This window comes from Zootoca vivipara, chromosome 12, assembly GCF_965207765.1.
Source record: "Zootoca vivipara chromosome 12, rZooViv2.hap1.1, whole genome shotgun sequence".
Lineage (NCBI taxonomy): Eukaryota > Metazoa > Chordata > Lepidosauria > Squamata > Lacertidae > Zootoca > Zootoca vivipara.
Genome location: NC_142595.1, coordinates 45,264,352 through 45,286,440, shown reverse-complemented (window position 1 = coordinate 45,286,440; position 22,089 = coordinate 45,264,352). Strand labels below are relative to the sequence as shown.

The following is a 22,089-nucleotide window of genomic DNA, read 5'->3' as shown; positions in this document are numbered from 1 at the left end:
AAAACAAAACAAACCCCAGGCAACCTTTCCCGCAACACCCTCTATCTATATATATATTTAGAAATAAAAAATTCAGAGGAGCAGGGGCCCTTGATATGCACCAAGGGAGATTGCCTAAGGGCACCACCTTGGGGATCCCTGAAAGTGATGCTTTCGAATGCAAGTGATGGAATAAGTTTCTAGGAAGACGGAAGAGAGTAGGCGTGATCTGTTGTGTGTGTTCTACATCAAAGGTGTTGATGTGTTCACAATCTACTCTTGGCTTTTCTTCTTTAACAGACTTGCAGCAGAGTTTCTTTTTAATTTAGTATCTTTATTATTTGCAAAAATTTACACCGATCGAATACAGATAAAATGACACAATCCTTTCTTCTTCCAGCCATCTGGCCAGAGACCTAACGCTGACTCATGCTCATTGACACACTGACCCTTTTACACTGACCCTTATTGATCACATGCCCTTAATAAAGGCACCTGTTGCTGGGTAGATTTTTTCTGTTGCCTAGCAACTTGTTCAAGACCAATTCTCAAGTTCTTTCTAGAATATTCCAAGAAAAGGGTGGCGAGCAGCAGCAAGATTAGACTAGATTAGATTAGATTAGATTTATCTATTGTCATTGTGTAACTACAATGAAATTGGATGCGATCCCATAAAAACAGAAACAGAAACAGAAAGCAAACAAACAAACAAACAGAAGAACACATTTTCAGCCACGCATTCACAAACCTACACAACTTTTCAGGGCAATTATTTAGTTAACGTATTCAAGATGGTTACAGCATTTGGGTAGAAATGTTTTTTTAGTCTACAGTGGTACCTCGGTTTAGAACCACAATTGGTTCTGGAAGTTTGTACTTAACCTGAAGCGTACTTAACCTGAAGCAAACTTTCCCATTGAAAGTCATGGAAAGTGGATTAATCCATTCCAGACGGTCCATGGAGTATTTAAACTGAAGCATACTTAACCTGAAGCGGACTTTCCCATTGAAAGTAATGGGAAGTGGATTAATCCGTTCCAGACAGGTCCATGGAGTACTTAAACTGAAAATACTCAAACCGAGGCATACTTAAACCGAGGTATGACTGCATTTGTTGTTGATTTAATTGTTCTATATTTCTTGCCCGAAGGCAGTAGTACAAAAAGACTATATCCTGGATGTGATGGATCCTTTAATTTTTATTTTTTTATTTTTTTACTTTTTTGAGGCAATGGGAGCTGTATAGATCTTCCAAAGATGGGAGGGGATGACCAATAATCATTCCGGCTGTGGTTATGATCTTCTGGAGCATCTCCCTCTCCATTTCTGTACAAGTGGAAAACCAAGCACAAATACAATATGTAATAATGCTTTCTATCAAGCTACGGGAGGACACTAGCAGCATAGCTGCCAAGTCTCCCGTATTCACCGGGAAACCCCTGTTTTTCCAGCTGTTCCCAGCTGGAAAAAACGGATTTTTTTGTTTTTTCCTGGTTTACTTACCGGCCAGGGGAGGCTCCTTCTGCGCATGTCTGGAGTCTCTGGATATGCGCAGAAGCGATTTCTGGCGTGGTGGCCATTTTGGAACTGGGCGGAGCATGCTCAGAAGCGACTTTTGATACTGCTCCACCCAGTTCCAAAATGGCAGCAGCGCTACTTCTGGTCTGCCGATCCCTTATTTTTCCAGCAGGAACTTGGCAGGTATGCACTAGCAGTCTCTCACTCAGATTGTTCTTCTTTAAAAGTCTGAGGAAACAAGTTCTTTACCAGAGCAGTGGTGTTTGCACTCCAAGTCATACCCTGCTCGATAGTCACTCCCAAAAACTTGAATGCAGGCACCCTCTCCACCTGGTCCCCTCCGATACACAGTGGCTGAATATCCACTCCCCCCCCCCTCTGTAATTTATCACTAGTTCCTTAGTTTTGGTAGTATTAAGAGCCAGGTTATTTTCTCCACCCCAAACACAGAGTTGCTCGACCTTGTCCCGATATGCGGATTCATCCCCTCCTGATGAATTTATTACTAATGATGAAGTAGGCTGCCGGTTAAAACACGACACACACTAGAAATTCTTAAATTATTACCATTATTTATTAAATCTGAATCCCGCCCCATACCTGCAGGTCCCAGGACGGTTCACAACACAAACATGTAACATTGTCCCTAAGACATATTCTTCTAAGGTCTTGAAAGATCTACATTGGCTCCCAGCACAGTTCAAAGTGTTGGTGCTGACCTTTAAAGCCCTAAACGGCCTCGGTCCAGTATACCTGAAGGAGCATCTCCACCCCCATCGTTTTGCCCGGACACTGAGGTCCAGCGCTGAGGGCCTTCTGGCAGTTCCCTCGTTGCGAGAAGCCAAGTTGCAGGGAACCAGGCAGAGGGCCTTCTCGGTAGTCGCGCCTGCCCTGTGGAACGCCCTCCCATCAGATGTCAAAGAGAAAAACAGCTACCAGATTTTTAGAAGACATCTGAAGGCAGCCCTGTTTAGGGAGGCTTTTTAATGTTTAATAGATTATTTCATTTCATTTTTCTGTTGGAAACTGCCCAGAGTGGCTGGGGAAACCCAGCCAGAGGGGCGGGATATAAATAAATAAATAAATTATTATTATTATTATTAAAAAATCTATGAGCTTTATTTTTTCTCATCCTGCTAAGGAAAAAGTCCTTCTATATTCTATGCTCTTAACTGCAACAGTTTCAGAATTATTATGTCTGTGGTGGTTTTTTTTTTTCCAAATTGTGGGTCTGCTTGCTGCCCAAGGCTCCTTTGGGAGCAAGAGTGGAATATAAATCCTACTAGTAGCAGTAGTAATAGTATTACTTAACTACTGTCTACATATTTTGGAAAGTTATTTGTCCATCAGTTCTCTATCCGTCCAGACATGTCTTAATATATCATAACTAAAATAGGCCTGGTGCTTCCTAAGATCAATGAGAATGTTTTCATCTCTGCTTCAATACTATTGAACATCATTTTGAAGTTATGATGGAGGACTGAACATAAGTATTGCTCTGATTTGAAAATGTCACAACCCATTTATGCATAGTGGTGCTTTAGAATGAGGAACGGGTATCGGTTATGTTTGCCTGTAAGAGGACAATGTTTTGAACCAAGATGGCGGACCAAACTTTTGCAAACTGCACTTATTTGTCACTCTCCTGAGATATCACAACTCTCATGTCCTTGGGGGAAGACCCCTCACAAAGTACATGTTGCAGGGGAGCAGGCTGTGTCAATGGACACTGAGGCAGAGCAGGGAATCCAGGGCCTCTTGAGATACATAATCAGAGGCAGATTGGGTAGGGACTGGGCCATGATGGAGGCAGCTCCATAGATAATCCTCACATGGTATCTCTAGTAGGGAAGAGAGCCTTAAATCATGCTGCTTTGCATCATTTGCCTATTTGCCTGGCCAGCCCTCTTCAAGGACCCACCTACTTCTCTTCCCCAAAATCTGCAGGAGCTCAAACCTTCAGTTCTTTGGCTTGCAACATAGCTTTGGTGAGGAGCTTGTGTTGCAGCCGCACTGAGCCACTGCCCCTTGTCTCAATATAGTTCATGTTCCAAGTCACAACATTGTTCAGTGGTACCTTGGTTCTCAAACGTCTTGGTACTCAAAAAACTTGGAATCCAAACACTGCAAGCCCAGAAGTAAGTGTTCCGGTTTGCAAACTTTTTTTGGAAGCTGAATGTGCTCCGTTTTGAGTGTTACGCTTCCGATTTGAATGCCACACTTCCGTTTTGAGTGTTACGCTGAGGTCTGTCTGTTTTTGCTATTTATTTTATGTTTTTGTGACTCTTGTGTGTGTGTGTGTGACTGTTTGGAATTCAGTTCAGCTATTGATTGATTGATTGAGTGACTGCAGTACATTGTTTATTGCTTTCATTTTATGGATCCATGATCCCGTTAGATAGTAAAATTCATGTTAAATTGCTGTTTTAGGACTTGTTTTTAAAAGTCTGAAATGGATTAATCCGTTTTGCATTACTTTCTATGGGAAAGCGTACCTTGGTTTTGGAGCACTTTGGTTTTGGAATGGACTTCCGGAACGGATTAAGTTTGAGAACCAAGGTACCACTGTATTTGGGAACAAAAATCCTATTTTCATTTTAGAGGAACACTTTTGAGGTGGGATTACTGTTAGGCTCATTATTAGTGAGGCCAGTGTTATGTTTGTATGTTTGTTTGTTTGTTTATACCCTACCTATCTAGCTGGCAGGAAAGAACCAGGTACAAGGAAGTTTCTGGCACATACAGTACATTCAGTAAAAAATGGGTTGAGTAAGTTGTATTTAATGGACTGTGGTTGGAAGAGAGATGGTGACGTGCCAAGTTGACAGAAGGTGGTTGAGTAGAGGATGAACAGTTAAGATAATGCATATTTGACTATATATTCTGCTCTCACAGACTCTTTGAACTCTGTTATGCATTACTGAATTTGGTGATATCCCCCCAGAGGGTAATGAACAGATACACTTTATTATAATGGAAAGCTGGATGGGGCTATAAGGACTTGTAGTCCAAAACATCTTGTGGGCATCTATTTCTATTCTATTCTATTCTGTTCTGTTCTGTTCTGTTCTGTTCTGTTCTGTTCTAGTTGTTCCAGAACTACCCCATAATGTAGGGGTAGTCAATGCAGTGCCCTCCAGATGTTGGTGGAAAGATTTCTCTTCATCCCTTACCACTCCCCATGTTGAATGGGGTTGGTTATTCACAACTTCTGGAGGACACCGCATTGGTTCTCCTTGCCATAATGGGACAATTAGAAGAAAACAAGGTGACATTTCTGACCTAGGACAGTGATTTCTTCTTAATGACTCATTTATATACAGTGGGATGTGCATGTGGCTGTCCCAGAAGTGAACCTTCAGTGCAGTGAAGAGGAACAAAGCTCTTCAGGTTTCTGTGCAGCTCGCCTTGCATTTCCCACCACTGTGTCGCTTGCAGCACAATGGTAGATCCCGGCGTCCCCCATCTCCACCTTGCTGATGGAAAGCTCTGTAGACAGGTTGCCTTTGTCAGTGTCCATCTCCAACCGTTCCTTCTTCTCCTTTTTAGAGTAACCGTGGATGACTGAGGAAGGGGCCGTATCTTGGGTTTGCTTGTACCAGAAGACCACAGTGTATGAAGAGAGTCCATGTTTGCAGGAGATCCGAGCTGTTTCTCCCGAGGAAAAGTAGACTTCAGAAAGCTGAGAAGCATCACCACTGATATCTCCACCTGTGGGTGGAATCACTGTTATTCCATGAATTCTCATGCTGAATTTCTGACTGTTTATCTGGCGTTGCTTGTGAACCCCCCATCTCTCTCCAGCTGACTCTGTCTTTCTGCCTCTTACTTCAACATCATTAGTTTGGTCATCTCACCCACCCACCCACCCATTAATCCATCACTCCATCTATCCTTCTCAAGGGTCTCTCCCTCCTTCGGACATTCCCATTCTACACATTATAGTCAAGCAATGGATTCTGCTACCCTTGCAATGACTGCCAACTTGAACAGCTTTAAAATATGATGAAGCAAATTAATGAAGGGTAAGCTTATCAACAGCTACTACTATTAATTTTTCTTGTTTATTCGATTTATGATTTGATATCCCACCCTGCCTCTCAAAACAACCCACAAGAACTATTACCCATTATGTCTATATGGCCTCCAGCATACACCAAGCAAACATCATTTTCTGGGAATTGCAAGTGTGGAGAGCCCTCTGGCACTCATGTCCCGTCACTGTGAGAACCAAATCCTGGACTAGAGAACTCTTAGGTTCACATTGCCTTAAAACCTCCTATAAATATGCACCATTTTGACCTTTCTGATTTCAGTTAATAGTCCTTAGTCACTAACAGTATCTAATAGCATTTTTTTATACACCTACATCAACTTCTATTATTGGTGGCCGTGTTCACAATAATGAAATTGTAACATGGCTTCTCCTCTTCCTAGGAGTCATAGAGGCATTATGGCTAGATTCTACTCTTCAGTGGATCAATGGAATCAACTGAATGGAAGCTAGTGGGAGATCCCAGAGTAGATGTAGGTGAGTGTAGAGTAGACATTTCTACCTATCTTTTTCTATTATCAATATTCTCTGTAAGGATAGGAGCTGCCTTATACAGAGTCAGGCCACTGTCCCATCTAGCTCACTTTTGTCTACACTGACAGCTGCTCTCCAGGATTTCCCAGACAGGGCTGATGTCAAGGTCCTCACTGAAGCTGGGGTCTTCTGCATGCAAAGGAGACCATCTGCCTCTGAGCTATGGCCCTCTCCCAAATTTCTAAGGATTCCCCAACTTACACAGCCAAAACAGCCCCAAAAGAATCCTCCACTGAGCTAGATGGACTCTTGAGGACATCCTGAAGGACATGGACGTTCTCGCCGACAAGGATTCTTTCTGGTCCAGTCTGGAAATTCAGTGGAGAAACTAAGGTTGTCTTCTTCCAACTCAATGAATTCTCTATATGTGCTTTCTCTTCTCCTTTTCTCAGCTCTCCTCTGACAGTCAGAAGGAGAATCGTGGTTCTTTTGTGAAAACCTCAGAAGGTGAAGAGCCTTTTGTATTTAGTGAAAGGGGAATTTCCCATTGCCACCTGGTGGAAGAAAGCAGGTATGGCGGCAGTGGAAAACCAAGACTTTGGAGTGGTTAAAAGTTGTGTCTGCGGCTTCAAACTTGTGGTTTTCTTTAGAGCAGATGGATTTTTAGTTACAGTGGGTTCAGTTCTGCAGGTGCTGTGACTCTATTCATGGCTATGACCTAATGGTTAGAGTCTCTCACATTTTTTTTGGGGGGGGGGTACATTGGGAAATATAAGAACCTGTTTCGGACAACACAAAGCACGCTTGTCCGATAAGAGAAAGCAGGGATGCTCAGAGCATGCACACACACACACATCAGACAAACATCATGCACATATATGCAAACTAATAAAACATGAAGAAAAAGCAAGCACACACAGATACACAAACATACATATGCATGTGTTTAGATACCTGAAGGAGCGTCTCCACCCCCATCATTCAGCCCGGACACTGAGGTCCAGCTCTGAGGGCCTTCTGGCGGTTCCCTCGCTGCGAGCAGTGAAGCTACAGGGAACCAGACATAGGGCCTTCTCGGTAGCGGCCCCTTCCCTGTGGAACACCCTCCCATCATGTAAAGGGAACAAACAATTATCTGGCTTTTAGAAAACATCTGAAGGCAGCCCTGTTTAGGGAAGTTTTTAATGTTTGATGTTTTATTCTGCTTTTAATGTTCTGTTGAAAGCCACCCAGAGTGGCTGGGGAAACCCAGCCAGATGGGTGGAGTATAAATATATTATTATTCCAACCCAGAAAACCAGTGGTTTACGATTAGTTGTAGTTGTAGTTTTGGAGGGCTGATGTCTTCACACCCCGCTCATGGGGTTCCTGTAAGCATCTGATCAGCCAAGTTGTGATTATAGGTGTTTAGCATTTCTGCCAGAAGAACCTTTGATCTGACCCAGGCTGGGATTCTTGTATGTTCCTAAGCTGATGTAAAAGAAGAAGAACCACCAGACCTATGAGAATATGTAGGAACTTCCTGCAACTGAACTCATACCACCACCTGGTGGGGGGAAAGGCACACTGCAGGCTAGATAAGATGCAGATCCCTTAGTTGTTTCATCAAAATAGTCAGGCAATTGCTGATTGGCTGGTTAGATGCTTTAAGCCAGGCTTCTCCAACCTGGTGCCCTCCTGCTGTTTTAAACTACAATTCCAATCAGCCTGAACCACTACATCTGCTGGCTGGAGCTGATGGGAGCTGTAGTCCAAGAAAATGCCAGGCTGGCTTTTAGAAGACATCTGGAGGCAACCCTGTATCGGGAAATTTTTAATGTTGCATGTTTTACCATTTTTAATGTGCTGTAAGCCGCCCAGAGTGGCTGGGGAAACGATAATAAAATTTAGTAGTAATAGTAATAGTAGTTGAGTAGTCAGTGTACACCATGGCTTAGCTGCACCAATTATTATTATTATTATTATATTATTATTATTATTATTATTATTATTATTATTATTATTATTATTATGTAGCTCAGAATCATGATGGGCAGAGGTTCTCCCCTGTTTCAGGCAGGGCTGTCTCCCAACCTTACATAGAAATTGAGGGAACTGGTATTTAACACCAAATAAGCTAACCAAAACATATAAAACTAAGTCAAGTGTGTGTTGGAAGTGCAAAATGACAGAAGGAACATTTCTTCACATGTGGTGGACTTGCAAAAAAGCTAAGGGCTACTGGGAAATGATATGTAATGAGATGGAAAATATGTTTAAGTTGATGGTTTCCAAGAAACCCAAAGCTTTTCTTTCAGGAATTGTAAATAATGATGTTCCAAAAGAGCTGCTTAACTCATGGGCATACCCAGTGAGGGGCGGCAGGGGGGAGCAGCTGCCCCCCCCCCCGAAGCAAAAAAAAATTAAATGGTTATAAAGTGATGAAACGAAACAAAATTAGGTAGGGCGATGGCGAATAATCAGTTGTTTACCACACTGAAATGGTGTAAAAAGCGAGAAGTATCTAGAGCCACCTAGCGACTGTCAGCCATCCATTGGGATTCAAGGGAGGGAGAGGTCTCTAGCGGGCTCTAGCAGAGAGAAGAGGGAATCTTCTAGATGGGTCTAGTGAGTTCTGTGTCACTAAACTGAGCTGCCCGCCGCTAAACTGAGCCGCCCGCTATTAGTTTACCTTCTTATTTACAGTTATAAGACATCGAGGCTGCCTAAATGGATATAAGAAACTGGTTCCAAAAAGTTAAGTTAAGTAATTTCTGTAGAAAATTAAATGTTAAAGGGTAAAGACCTGGCTCAGAAGTACAATGGGAGAGGACAGACTGACTGGGTTGTGTTTGACGAGCGTCCATCGGAAATTCTTCAAGGAAAATCAGGACTAGATTGAAACGAAAGTTTTGAACAAGTTTTCTTCAAACCCAAGAAAAATGATATTAGTATAAGACATGTAACTAGAATAAAAATTAATTTTTTTCAAGCAAATAATTGTAATAACTACAGTGGTACCTCGGTTTATGAACACAATTGGTTCCGAAAGTCTGTTCATAAACTGAAGCGTTCATAAACTGAAGCGAACTTTCCCATTGAAAGTAATGGAAAGTGGATTAATCTATTCCAGACTGTCCGCAGACTGAAGCATTCATAAACTGAAGCGAACTTTCCCATTGAAAGTAATGGAAAGTGGATTAATCCGTTCCAGATGGGTCTGTGGCGTTTGTAAACCAAAAATTCGTAAACCGAGGTGTTCATAAACCGAGGTTCCACTGTACCGTAATAAAGCACTGATATAATTATATATAATTTTCTTAAAATTTTGGGTTCATTCACCTTTTCCGTGCTGAAATGTCACAACCTGAATGACCATGGCTCCCCCCCCCCTAGTTTTGATCCTGGGTACGCCCCGGCTTAACTTATTTATGTACACAATGAGTATTGCATGCCCAAATATGGAAAGAAGGAGACTTCCAACAAAGGAAGATTGGCTTTTGGAAATGATGGAAGACCCGGAACTAGCAAAATTAACAGTGAAAAATAGAGACCAAAATGACAATAATAATAATAATAATAGAATCTTTGAGTACTGGAAACTTTTTATTGAGTATTTACAGAACTGCTATAGTGAGATGAAAACGTGAGCAGGATTTGAAATATGAGCAACTGCATGAATTATTAAGAAAAAATGGTTAAATTGAATGTATTGAACAGTATAGCGAAATATGCAGCATTTAAGGGTAAATATGGAAACGATGGAAGGGGAGGATGGGAAGTCAATTGACAAAGCAACTTTTATGGTTTATGTTAAAATTTGTAAAGTTTTTCTTTCTTTGTGAAAAATTCAGAAATAAGGATTGAAAATAAGAAAGAAAGAAATCCAGGGATTGAACCTGGAACGTTATTCATGCTCTCCCAGCGAGCAACGTTCAGTCATTCTAGCATTGCAAGTAAGTTCAGCATCAAATCTCCATATTTCAGATTGGTTCAAAGTTAAGTGAATGGTGATGGTCTCAACTCCTTGAGCTTTGATGGAATTTGATTTCCCAGCTCATAAAGAATACACACTGTGAACCCCATTGCTATGCCTGCTTCTCTTGCATGTTCTCTGTTGACTTATCTCCCATGCCTCCTCCTCCCTGCCTTAGCTCCTTCTCTGCTCAGGCCCTGAGAAGCGTTCTTGCACAGGAACAGCCCCTCCCTGACACACTGTGTCACTCAGAGCACAGTAGTAGACAGCAGCATCTGCCAGCTTCACCCGATGGAGAACAAGTGTGCTGGATTTCTTGTCCTGGCCAACGTACACTGTGCTCTTTGGATCAGCCCCTTCACCAGGATTCCCTGGGATTGCACCAGCAATATACCGAAGCCCTTCTCCTGGAAAATGCTGGTACCACTGGATTACATCCTTTGATTCAGAAGAGAGGTTGCAGCTCAGGGTGTGTGGTTGTTCTTCAAATGCTGCAGTAGATCCTGGTTGGTTGAGCTCTTGAGCCCATCCAGGGTTGCCTGCAACAAAATTTACAAAGAGCAATTGAGAAATTTCAGATTTACAAGATCTGGTATAGATAAAGGGGCAGAGATCGTGACACACACACACACACACACACACACACACACACACCCCTCCCCGAGGATTCCTGGGTCAAAACTGTAATGTGACCTAGCTCAGGGGTTTTCTGGGTGATCCTAGGAGGAAGTAGAAGCTACTTGCCTTTTTAAGAAATCATAAACACTGTTGCCATGTTTGTTTGTTTAATAAACAGCAGAGAGAGAGAGAGAGAGAGAGAGAGAGAGAGAGAGAGAGAGAGAGAGAGTGAGTGAGTGAGTGAGTCTTCCAGGTAAATGTGCACAAAGATTCCCACTTGCATCCCAAATACACTGCAAAAGCTCCCATTCTCTCCTGTGTCTTTCCCCTTTGTATGTTTTTTGCTCTGCTTCCCCATTGTTCTACCTCACTCACGACACAGAAATAGACAGCAGAGTCATCCAGCTGTCTGGTATGTTTCTCCACGTCGAAGGTCCCCTCATCTTTCTTGTCTGTCTTCCGCTCGGCTTTGAAGCCAAGAAGAGACCCATCTGCTCGTGGGTCATAGCTACTCAGGAAAAGCTTGGGAGGTTGGCCTCAATGCTGAATGTACCAGAATAGACCATAGGCAGTCCCTTTATAAGAACAGTTGAGGGAGATACCCTCTCCTTGGGTGACATGCACGATGCTTTCTGTTTGGTCCACTGGCTGACCAACACTCCCTTCTGCAGAAAAGATTGTGCCATAAGAGATTATGTTAGATGGGCAGGAGGACCAACTGATACATCAGTGGAGAACTCAAGACCAGCTCTGTGGTGCTTGGCATCTTGGGGCTATCTGGGATAGGGTGGGAGTTTTGTAAATCTTCTTCTGCATCCTTGTTCAGGCATCCCCAAACTGCGGCCCTCCAAATGTTTTGGCCTACAACTCCCATGACCCCTAGCTAACAGGACCAGTGGTCAGGGATGATGGGAATTGTAGTCCAAAACATCTGGAGGGCCGAAGTTGGGGGATGCCTGTTCTTGGTTCATTATAATTGTGTTGGTTTTGGTTCATTATAAACAGGACTCTCTTTTTTTCTGCTACATTTTGGCTTGTTTCCTAATTTGGAGGTATAAGCTGTCTCTAAACATATGTAGGAGTTTTGTGTGAAAGAGTGCACAGTTGTTGATCTGCACAGCTCACCCGTTGTGTACACTCATTCAAGGTTGCATCTGAACAACTGTACAGCTCGGGTGTTGCTTCACACTGATTGTACACTCATTGAAAGTAATGTGTTGCCTCCCGGCCCACTTCTACCTCTTTCCCTTCTCCACCTGCACAGGTAACGCAACGCAGGAACATACTAAGCTGCCTTACACAAAGCCAAACCATTTCTGATGCACAAACATGTTACGTTCAACCCACCAATGGGTCGTAAAAGTGTCACAAGAAACACGGCATGCTTGTTTCAAGGTGCAGATGTTAACCCGCTGAACTGAAGAGCTTTAGCCTGCCAAGATAGCCATGTTAATATGGTATTTAGAAAATGAGCAAAAGTCCCCAAAAATTGAGATGTTAAAAAAAACCCTCTATACTTACTTAAAGTCACAGCCAAGAAGATAATACATGTTGACCTGGCAATCATGGTGATCCAATTTAATAGAAGCTGGCCTGGCTTAGGATTTATCCTCAGCAGTAAATCAAGTCCATCAGTAAGTTACATTGACTTGGCGTTCTGCAGCACAGAGTGCTAAAAAAATTGCCTTCCAGGAGGCTGGCTTCCTCTCTCTGACTTAACCACTAATGGTTTCCTCCTCTCAAGAAATGACTAGTCTGTCACTTCTGCAGGTGATATAAATCCGCCCCCCCCCCCAAAGCTTAGACTGGAACCACAGCTTTCTTTTTTGTCAGCTGTGATGTGTGATGTGTTTTGTGGATGAAAAGGGGAGAGAGGTGGTGAGTGAATCTGGGAGGGGGGTCACGGCAGCGCCCCCTAGTGGGTCCAGGCATGAAATGAAAACTGGAATATCGTGCATTTTTTGGAGAACTTTATTGGGGTTGAACAAGTTGCAGCTGTTTCAGAATAGAGGGTGTCTTCATTGCTGCCAGCCTTGTGTTGTCTCCAAACCTTCCTTTCCAATTTACTTTTTAGGAAACAAGGAGGGCTGACAGCTAAAATTCTATGATGTTCTGCTCCGTCCTTTGCATTGGATATTCAAAACTCTGCCCAGAAGATGTCTGCCTGGTGCTGGGTGAATAGGGTTGCCAGACTCAATAGAGGACAGGACTTCTGTGCCTTTAATTGCCCTGCTCTCTTTTGAGTCTGGAAACCTTAAAGAGAAACCAGCAGATCCTTTGCTTGGAAATTCAACAAAGCATCTGCTGGTTTCTCTTTAAGGTTTCCAGACTCAAAAGAGAGCAGGGCAATTAAAGGCACAGAAGTCCTGTCCTCTATTGAGTCTGGCAACCCTATGGGTGAATTTGACCATTACAATTTGTCTCCGATCCTTGTTGTTATATGACTAAATTCAGTTCTCAACATTTCCACATCTCTTTCTGGTTATTATTTTTTAAAGAAGACTTCTCAGAAACACACCACTTCACCCTAATATATTGCATTTTTAATCCTATTTTTCACTATGCATTTTTATATACACTTTACCCTGTTATATCAATGTCTGTACATATTACTTGGTTGGAGAACTTCATTGCTTTGAAAAAAAAATCACTAAAGTTTGCCTCTTGAAGTATGATTCTGTTTCTGTTGCATATTCTTTCAGAAAGGGCAAATTATTATTAAAATGGAAAGGGGTCAAACCATCGCAAGAGGTTTTGAAATTTTGGGAGGTTGGGTAGTTACAATGGAATGGTCTCAGGGGTGGGGTGCACATTTTTAAATTTTTATTTGTGTATTATTATTCCTTTGTTCAAGAAAAAAGGGGGGGGAATCCCCTTTAAACACTAACAAAACTGCACTTCTCTGACATCTGTAATTCTGTGTCATTCGTTGAATTCTGGTTGCTTTTGTCCATTAGACTTAGAGAATGTGCAAATCTCCAGCTTTGAAGAGAACAGGGAAGACTTGAGGGAAATACGGTAAGGAATGGCCAAGTTGAGCCCTCAGTATTTTTTTTTTTTGGGGGGGATCCTAGGCATCTTAACCAGATCCTACGCATGTCTGATATCATCAGTTCTAATGCCTGCCCTTTTAGCCAGACAGATCTTACATCCAGCTAAATGAGCAACTTGGATCCCTGAATACTCTGTTCTGTGTTCTGTTCTGTCTTTCTGTCCTTTGCAAGTTTTTGCTCTGCTTCTCTATTGGCCAGCCTCACTGTGTCACTCACGGCACAGAAATAGGCAGCAGAGTCGTTCAGTTGGATGGCCGCTTTCTCCAGATTGAAGGTCTTCTTGTTCTTTTCATGGATGGCACTGAAGCCTCGAAGATGCCCCTCATTGGATAATTCTTTTGCAAACTCTGCCATGAGTAGCTTGGGAGCTTGGCCAGGATGCTGAATGTACCAGAATGGGTAGTTAGTCATGAAAGATGACTGATAGGAGCATTTGAGAGAGAGTTTGGATCCTTGTGGGATGATCTCGAGACCTTCACTTTGTTCCACTGTCTGCCCATCACTTCCTTCTGCAGAGAAGATAATGGCACAAGATAAGATGTTAAATGGTCAGGTGGACCAATGAACACCTCCAAACCAGCTTTGTGGTGTCTTTTGCATTTGTTTGTTTTTTATAAGTTTCTGTCTTTAGCTTTACTTCATTATAATCCTGTAAACATGTGCAACATTATTTCTAACATCTTTCATTTGGGAACTTCAGCTCAATAACTGACTGCCTAGTTTGCAAAAGCATCAACACTGGAAAACTATGGAACACATGGCAGTTCCATGCGATCTTCTGCATATTTTAAGATGCAAACATTAAGCAGGTGAACGGATGAGTTTGGTGCCAGTTTTGGAGAGCCACTGCCAGTCTGTGTCGACCATCCCGGGTTAGATGGACTCCAATGGGATTTATAGGAAATGAGCAAATGTCCAATGAAATAAGATATTTTAGAAAATGCTACTCACTTGAAATTGCAGCCAAGAGCATAACGCATGCTGACATGGAGATCATGGTGAGGAATCTGTTGACGTCCAGATCCAATTCAGGCGAATATTCTTTCACTTAAAATGCATCCTCAGCACTAAGCCAATGCAGTCAGTATGTTACAAAGACTTGGTGTTCTCTCAAAGTTGCCTTGCAGGAGGCTTCCTTCCTCTTTCTGACTTAACCACAGTGTGTTTCCTCTTCTGTGTAGCTGCATCCCCTTCAAAGGTAAAGCTGAAGCTACCTTTTTGTCTGCTGCGACCTATTTTGTGGGCACCCCCTGAGCTGAACAAAAAGCGGGGAGAGACAGAGAACCAAACTGTGGGTAACTGTGCCCCCTTGTGGATATAGGCAACCCTGTTTAGGGAAGTTTCTAATGTTTGATGTTTTATTGTGTCTTTAATATACTGTTGGAAGCCACCCAGAGTGGCTGGGGAGGCCTGGCCAGATGGGTGGGGTATAAGTAATAAATTGTTGTTGTTGGCCTGAAACCACCAAAGTTGTGACGTTTTGCTACGGGGAAGGCAAAACCTGCCAATGAAGGAAAATTCCTTTCGGGCCCTTCAACAGCGACCATGACATAGCAGCGCCCGCATACCTGTGAAGAAGAGGTTAACCTGCAAAAGAAAGCTTAACTGAGGGAGGGCAGGGTGGGGGAAGCTCTGGAGCCGACCGAGGATTCCCAGGTAAGTTCCGCCCTCTATTGTGTGGGCAGGGCGGTCCCTCCCCTTACCTGGCCAAATCTCCTGGCAACGCCTCCCCAGCCAGGATAGGACTGGCAGAGGTTATCGGAGACCTCCAGGTGTCCGGCTGGGTGGGGGGTGAAGCCAGACTGTTCTGCCGGGAGCTGCATAGGTCCAGGGGGGCTGTACACAACCATGCAAAATAATAATAATAATAATAATAATAATAATAATAATAATAATAATAATAATTTATTTATACCCCACCCATCTGGCAGGTTTCCCCAGCCACTCTGGGCAGCTTCCAACAGAATATTAAAATCCATTAAACATTAAAAGCTTCCCTAAACAGGGCTGCCTTCAGATGCCTTCTAAAAGTCTGGTAGTGTTGTTATTCAGGTGAAAAAAGTAAATCGATGTAACCCGAACTTATGCATGTCTTAGGCCAGGGGTCAGCAAACGTTTTCAGCAGGGGGCCAGTCCACTGTCCCTCAGACCTTGTGGGGGGCCGGCCTATATTTTTTTGAGAGAAATTGAACGAATTCCTATGCCCCCAAAATACCCCAGAGATGCATTTTAAATAAAAGGACACATTCTACTCATGTAAAAACACGCTGATTGCTGGACCGTCTGCGGGCCGGATTTAGAAGGTCATTGGGCCGGATCTGGCCCCTGGGCCTTAGTTTGCCTACCCATGTCTTAGGCTGTGAGATCCAATGTAAGTAGCCCAGAGGGGGGGAGGGGGGACGGGGACAGGGGAGAGAGGGAGAGAGAGGGAGAGGGAGAGGGAGAGGGAGAGGGAGAGGGAGAGAGAGAGAGAGAGAGAGAGAGAGAGAGAGAGAGAGAGAGAGAGAGAGAGAGAGAATGATACTTTTTCCTTCAGTGATAAGCACAGTGTCTTCTGTCTGTTTCACTGACTGTCCAACCCTGGCACCAGAGATTATGATAGATGGGGAGAAGGAATATTTCTTTCTTTCTTTTTTTGTGCAGCTCTTATAATTTTCCCTCTTCCCTTTTCCTTCCTTGTAGCCTTCTAAGCATGTGCACTTTTAATTTTGAATCTTTCGTTTTGTGGAAAGGGTAGTATCAGGCTTGTTTCTACATTCTACAACACGGGCACAAGCTGTCTCTACACATCACCAAGTGTTTTGCATGGGGGGAAAGAACTCTTCTCGAATTGCACAGTTCAGCTGTTGTTTTACACTCATTGGACATTGCAGGAGTATCATAGCTGTCAACCCTCCCTTTTTTTATGAGAAACTCCCTTATTCCAAGCCACAGCTGTCAACTTTCCCTTTTTTTTGCTGGAAATTCCCCTTTTCCAGCGCCGTTTCCCGCTGCTATCCTGGATTGTTAGATATACCATAGACTGTCCCCGGGACAAGTGAGGCTGCTGATCCCTTATTTTCAAATCCGAAAGTGGACAGCTATGAGTTGACAGTTGTTGAGACGTGCAGCTCAGCTCTTCTGTACACATAGTGTAAACACATTGAAGGTTACATCAAAGCAACTTCATGAGTTTGTAGCTTCTGTGAAATCTAACCTGTGTTGATTTCACTGTTAATGCACACTAGAAACCCCGTTTGCACCCTGCACTTGCTTCTCTTGCATGTTCTCTGTTGACTTAGCTCCCATGCCTCCTCTTGCCTGCCTTAGCTCCTCCTCTGCTGAGGCCCTGAGAAGAGTTTTTGCACAGGAATAGCCCCTCCCTGACACACTGTGTCACTCAAAGCACAGTAGTAGACAGCAGCATCTGCCAGCTTCACCTGATGGAGAACAAGTGTGTTGGATTTCTTGTCCAGGCCAACATACACTGTGCTCTTTGGATCAGCCCCTTCACCAGGATTCCCTAAAAATCCGCCAGCAATGTACTGAAGTCCTTCTCCTGGGAACTGTCGGTACCAATGGATCATTTGGCTTGATGCAGAAGAGAGGGTGCAGCTGAGGTTAGCTGGTTTCTTGTTAAGTGCTATAGCCGATCCTGGCTGGATCACCTCTTGAGCTCTTCCAGGGGAACCTACAACAAAATTCACAAAGAGCCATTTAGAAAGTCCATACACATGGAATTTGACAGCTCTGGTATAGAGAAAGGGATGAATTCATGATCAATGAAGGATCAAGCCTTAAATTTGATCTTGCCTGCCTCCAGATAAGGACATTTCTGGGTGATTCCGGCAGAAGGAATTAGAAGCAGCCTAGCTGTTTTAAACAGCAGCACTAGCGACTGCCATAAATCTTGTCCCATAAGCCTAATTTGCAACCACATGAAGAATATTGTGCACCAATTTTTTTGGGGGGGGGTCTATTTTGGCTGGAGCAGAGAAGCAGTGTTTCACAGCAGACAGTCCTGGGGTCCAAGCTGGCTTTGAGGTTCCATGATGTTTACCAAGATTCCTCTCCAGTAGATCTCTGATCACTGAGGTTGTTGGGGGAGACTGTGGTCCCCCGTGGCTCAGATGCACAACAAAGATCCACCAGGAGCCATGTATTCAGTATTATGGGTCCAATTTTAAGGAACTGTCTTCCAGCTGATCTCAGGCAGGAGTCAGGACTCAGCCCTCTGGAAGTTCGGGTGCCTAATGAAGATTTCACTTATTCCAGCTAGTGTTTTACTGTAATTTTATCTAATTGAATTCAGTTTTTTGGAACTTTTTCTGTATCGCATTTCTTGTCCACCTATAAATGATCATAGTTAAGTGGTATATAAAAAGTTTGAATAAAAATAAGATAATAAAAAATCATTTAATAGGGAAAAACAAAGAAGGGTTGGCAGCTAACTTTTTATCATGTTATCCCGCTCTAAAACATTTCCCCCTCAATATGCCTACATCTTTGTCTTTCATTAAATTCTAATGATTTTGTCAATTAGACTTTGATCATGTGTAGATCCTGAGCTTTAAAGAGAGCAAGGGAGAGTGAGAAAAACCACAAATGTCCATGTTGGGTCCCTTAGTGTTCAAGAACTATTTTGGAAAATAAAAAAGGTGAATATAAGCATGTCTTATATCATCAGATCCAATGCAAGGTCTCTAGTTCTACAGAGGTTTTCCAAGGATATGAGCACAGGATTGCAGCCTGGATCCCTGAGTTTCCTTTGAATGCTCCTGTGTTTTCCCCCTTTGTATGTTCTTGGTCTGCTTCTCTATTGGCCAGCCTCACTGTGTCACTCACAGCACAGAAATAGACAGCGGAGTCGTTCAGCTGGCTGGAAGCTTTCTCCAGGTTGAAAGTCTTCTGAGTCTTTTCATGGGTGGCACTGAAGCTTCGAAGGTGCCCCTCATCAGAGTCATCTTTTCCAAAATCCCTCAGGAGAAGCCTGGGAGGCTGGCCAGGATCTTGAATGTACCAGAATGGATAGATAAAGCCTGACAATTCATAGGTGCAGTTCAGAGTCACTTTGTTTCCTTCGGTGACAGTCACAAGGCCCTCTGTTTGCTTCACTGACTCTTCAACGCTCTCTTCTACAGAGAAGATAAAGGCAAGATGTTAGATGGCCAGGAGGACTGGCTGATAAATCAGTGCACAACCCCAGACCACTTCTGTTGTGCTCGGTATCTTCTGGGGGGGGGGGAAGCATTTTGGGATGGGAGTTGTGCTACATTCCACCTTCAGTTTCCCTTCATTAAGGTCTTGCAAACTTATGCACCTTTATTTTTCAACCTTTTCATTTCAGGAAAAGGCAATAGAAAGCTTCTTTCTGCTTTACGCTGAACACCGATCCAGGATGTCTCTAAATGTTTACAAGCTCTTTGTGTGATAGAAAGTACGCTTCTTGGTTTGTGCAATTCAACCGTTTTGTGTTCAAAGATTGTACACTCATTGGAAGTGATGTGTGGACACCCTTATTGTCTCTCTGCCCTTCCCTTTACCTTTTTCTCCTTCTCCACCCACAAACCTAACGTATCATAGAAACCTAACAAGCTGCCTAATGTTGAGTTTGGTGTGAGCCTTCAGCGTGGCCCTCAGTGCAGATCCATACACTGTTTACATTCAAACAGACTGCAAAGTTTGTAAAACGATCAATGTCAACAAACTATGCTAATATACCGTACATTGATCTTCTGTAGTCCTCTGCACGCTTGTTTCAAGTTGCAGACATCAATGGGGTGAACTGGGTGAGTTTTAGCTGTCAAGATGCTAGATATTTGTAGGTACAGTTAGTCTCTCTGCCTGACCAAGTACATTGAGTTAGACAAGAAGACGAACCCATATAAAGTATTTTAGACAAGCGGTGGAAGGCAAGCAGAGAAGAGATCAGTGGTGAGGAATCTGGCAATCTCATGGATGTTGCTGGAGTCTCAACTCCCACGAGACCCGGCAAGCATGGAAAATGCCCACCAAGGCTTGAAGTTGTAGTTCAACAACATCTGGAGGACAACAGATTTCCCCATTCCTCGGGTGAATGTTGCCATCATTGAAAACAGCCCCAACAGTTGGTGCAAATTCTGAAGAAGCGATGATTTGAGGATTGTAGTTTTGTGGTTCAGCACCTGCTTTCCATGCAGAAGGTCTCAGATTCATTCCACAATGACACTTCCTGGTTGTAGAGAGAGAGAGACAGAGCCCTTCCTGAAACCCCCCAGAGACAATATTATACAGCCCTGAATTAGATGGACCCGAAAGGGCTGAATCAGATGTCTACATTTCCATGATGTTTGAAAGAAATGAGCACAAATCCAAAGAAATCAGGATGTTAAAAACTCTACTTACTTAAAATTACAGCCAGGAACATAAGACATGCTGATGTGGAGATCATGGTGAGGAATTCGTCCTCTTCTAGGTTGAGTTTATTAGAAGGTGGTCTGGCTTCAGATCTATCCTAAGTAGTAAGTCAACTATTCCCGTAGCTTACAATGACTTGCTGTTCTGCAGCACAGAGGGCTAAAAGTTGCATACAAGAGGTTGGCGTCTTTTGTCTCGCTTGCGGTTTCCTCTTCTAAGGAATTGACTTGTGTGCTAGCCCTGCAGGTGATATGATTCAGCTTCAAAAGTGGGGCTGAAACCAAAGAGGTTTGGTGTTTGTTTTTTTGTCTGCTGTGACATATTTTGTGGAAGTTCCCTGAGCTGAATGAAGCAATGAATGAGACTGTGCAGTAACAGCAGTGCCTCCTTGTGGCCACATCTATGAAGTGATAGTTGCTTCTGTCATAATAACTTACAGGAAGGTCATTGACCCCCCCCAAAAAAAAATTCATTTACAGGTTCATATATATATAACAAGACTACCCTTTGCCAAATATGTTCACAGGGACGTTAACAAAAATAAGACAGTATGAAATGTTAATTAATGTAATTCTCATCCTTTGGCAGCATCATGAAAAAGGACAAAAACTGTAGATTTTTTAAATAATAATATTTATTCGTTTTACAAGCAAAAAACAACATAAAAACATACACAAATATTACTTTAAAATTCATAATTTTTCTTAAACAGTGTGACTCCCCCCAATCCCCTCCATCTGAATTTCGTATCAAATCATCTTTGGCAGTTCCAAAATTCATCAAAATCTACCTATAAAAAAGGATTCTTTAAAATTAACCTATTCTCTATATTTACACCGGCAGCCTCTAACACTTTCACAGACATTCAGGACTGGGGCAAGACCTCATAATGTTCAACTTGGTGCATGCTGGGCCTCCCCCATCACAGTCTATTTTAGCTCCTCCTCCTTTGAGCCTCGGAGGGAGGTTAATGCACAGCGACAGTCGCTCCTGAACACACTGTGTCACTCAGAGCACAGATGTACACTGCCGCATCTTCCAGAGTGACACGAGAAAAGCTGAACGCAGAGGATGCCTTGTCTTTGGCAAAATGCAACGCGCCCTTTGGATTAGCGGTGTCCACAGTTTCCCCTGGATATGCGCCAGCTAAGTACCGAGGTCCTTGTCCTGGGAACTGGCGGTAGAGCTGGATCATTTCTGTGCTAACAGACGAGAGGTTGCAAATGAGGTTGTATGCTGCCCCATCAAACGCTATAGCTGAGTTTGCCTGTTTGATCTCTGCAGCTTTTCCAAGGGAACCTACAAAAGAGAGAGCGAAGGAAAATGAGGTTGGCGTTTCATTCACATTGAAATGTCAGGACATGTCAGGCATGAACAAAGCATGGATCTCTGTGTCTCTCTCCCCAGTCTCCAGTCTCCAACCACAGGAAGATCCAAGAGATCCCAGGAGTTTTTAGTAGGAGGATCGAGAAAAATACTGAATATCACAATGCCGGCTCATGTAAGGTTATTGTTTAGCTGCATTGACTGCCTGTCAGTTTACTGTGAGTATTTAAATAACAGATGTTCAGCTGACCAGTTTTCAATAATTAAAACAAGAACATTTCTTTCTTTCTTTTCAGATAGACAAACGGATTTAGCTAACTTAAAACAGCAAAGGAGCTATCATCAATAGAGAGCACATGCAACAAAAAATAGACTTGGACAGATAAAATCTCCCTGTCAGTAGAAATCTAGCAGATCAAGCAAAGGGCTTGTTCCCCCTATGTAGAAGTTTCTTATCAAAAATTGTATCCTTCATGAAGAACCTGAAGCGGTAAACTCCACTTTATCACTCACAGAGGACTATACCACTTCAGTCTCTACAAGTGTAGAAACAGCACCAGTAGATAATAAACTGAGGAATGGAAGCGGCCATGGAAGCGTCACTTACTCAAGACTGACGTGATTAATAAAGCCAAGTTACAGGGAAGAGTCATTTTCTTGGATGAAGGAAGAAGCATGGAGCCAAGATGGATTTTGAAAAGTGTTGTGACGTGGGGTTTGTGATTTCAGCTCTCTTA

General features: G+C 43.0%; 3 gene segments (V, D, J or C); all 3 read right to left on the bottom strand.

Moving 5' to 3' along the window:
• Nucleotides 1-9,594: 9,594 nt before the first annotated feature.
• Nucleotides 9,595-12,335, bottom strand: LOC118094648 (T cell receptor alpha variable 26-2-like). The segment is given in 2 exon segments: nucleotides 9,595-10,519; nucleotides 12,120-12,335. Coding segments are annotated over 2 exon segments (411 nt in total).
• A 623-nt stretch (nucleotides 12,336-12,958) lies between these two features.
• Nucleotides 12,959-15,101, bottom strand: LOC148684088 (T cell receptor alpha variable 18-like). The segment is given in 2 exon segments: nucleotides 12,959-14,160; nucleotides 14,603-15,101. Coding segments are annotated over 2 exon segments (453 nt in total).
• Nucleotides 15,102-17,408: 2,307 nt separating this feature from the next.
• Nucleotides 17,409-20,266, bottom strand: LOC118095717 (T cell receptor alpha variable 18-like). The segment is given in 2 exon segments: nucleotides 17,409-18,765; nucleotides 20,015-20,266. Coding segments are annotated over 2 exon segments (498 nt in total).
• Between the last annotated feature and the right edge of the window lie 1,823 nt (nucleotides 20,267-22,089).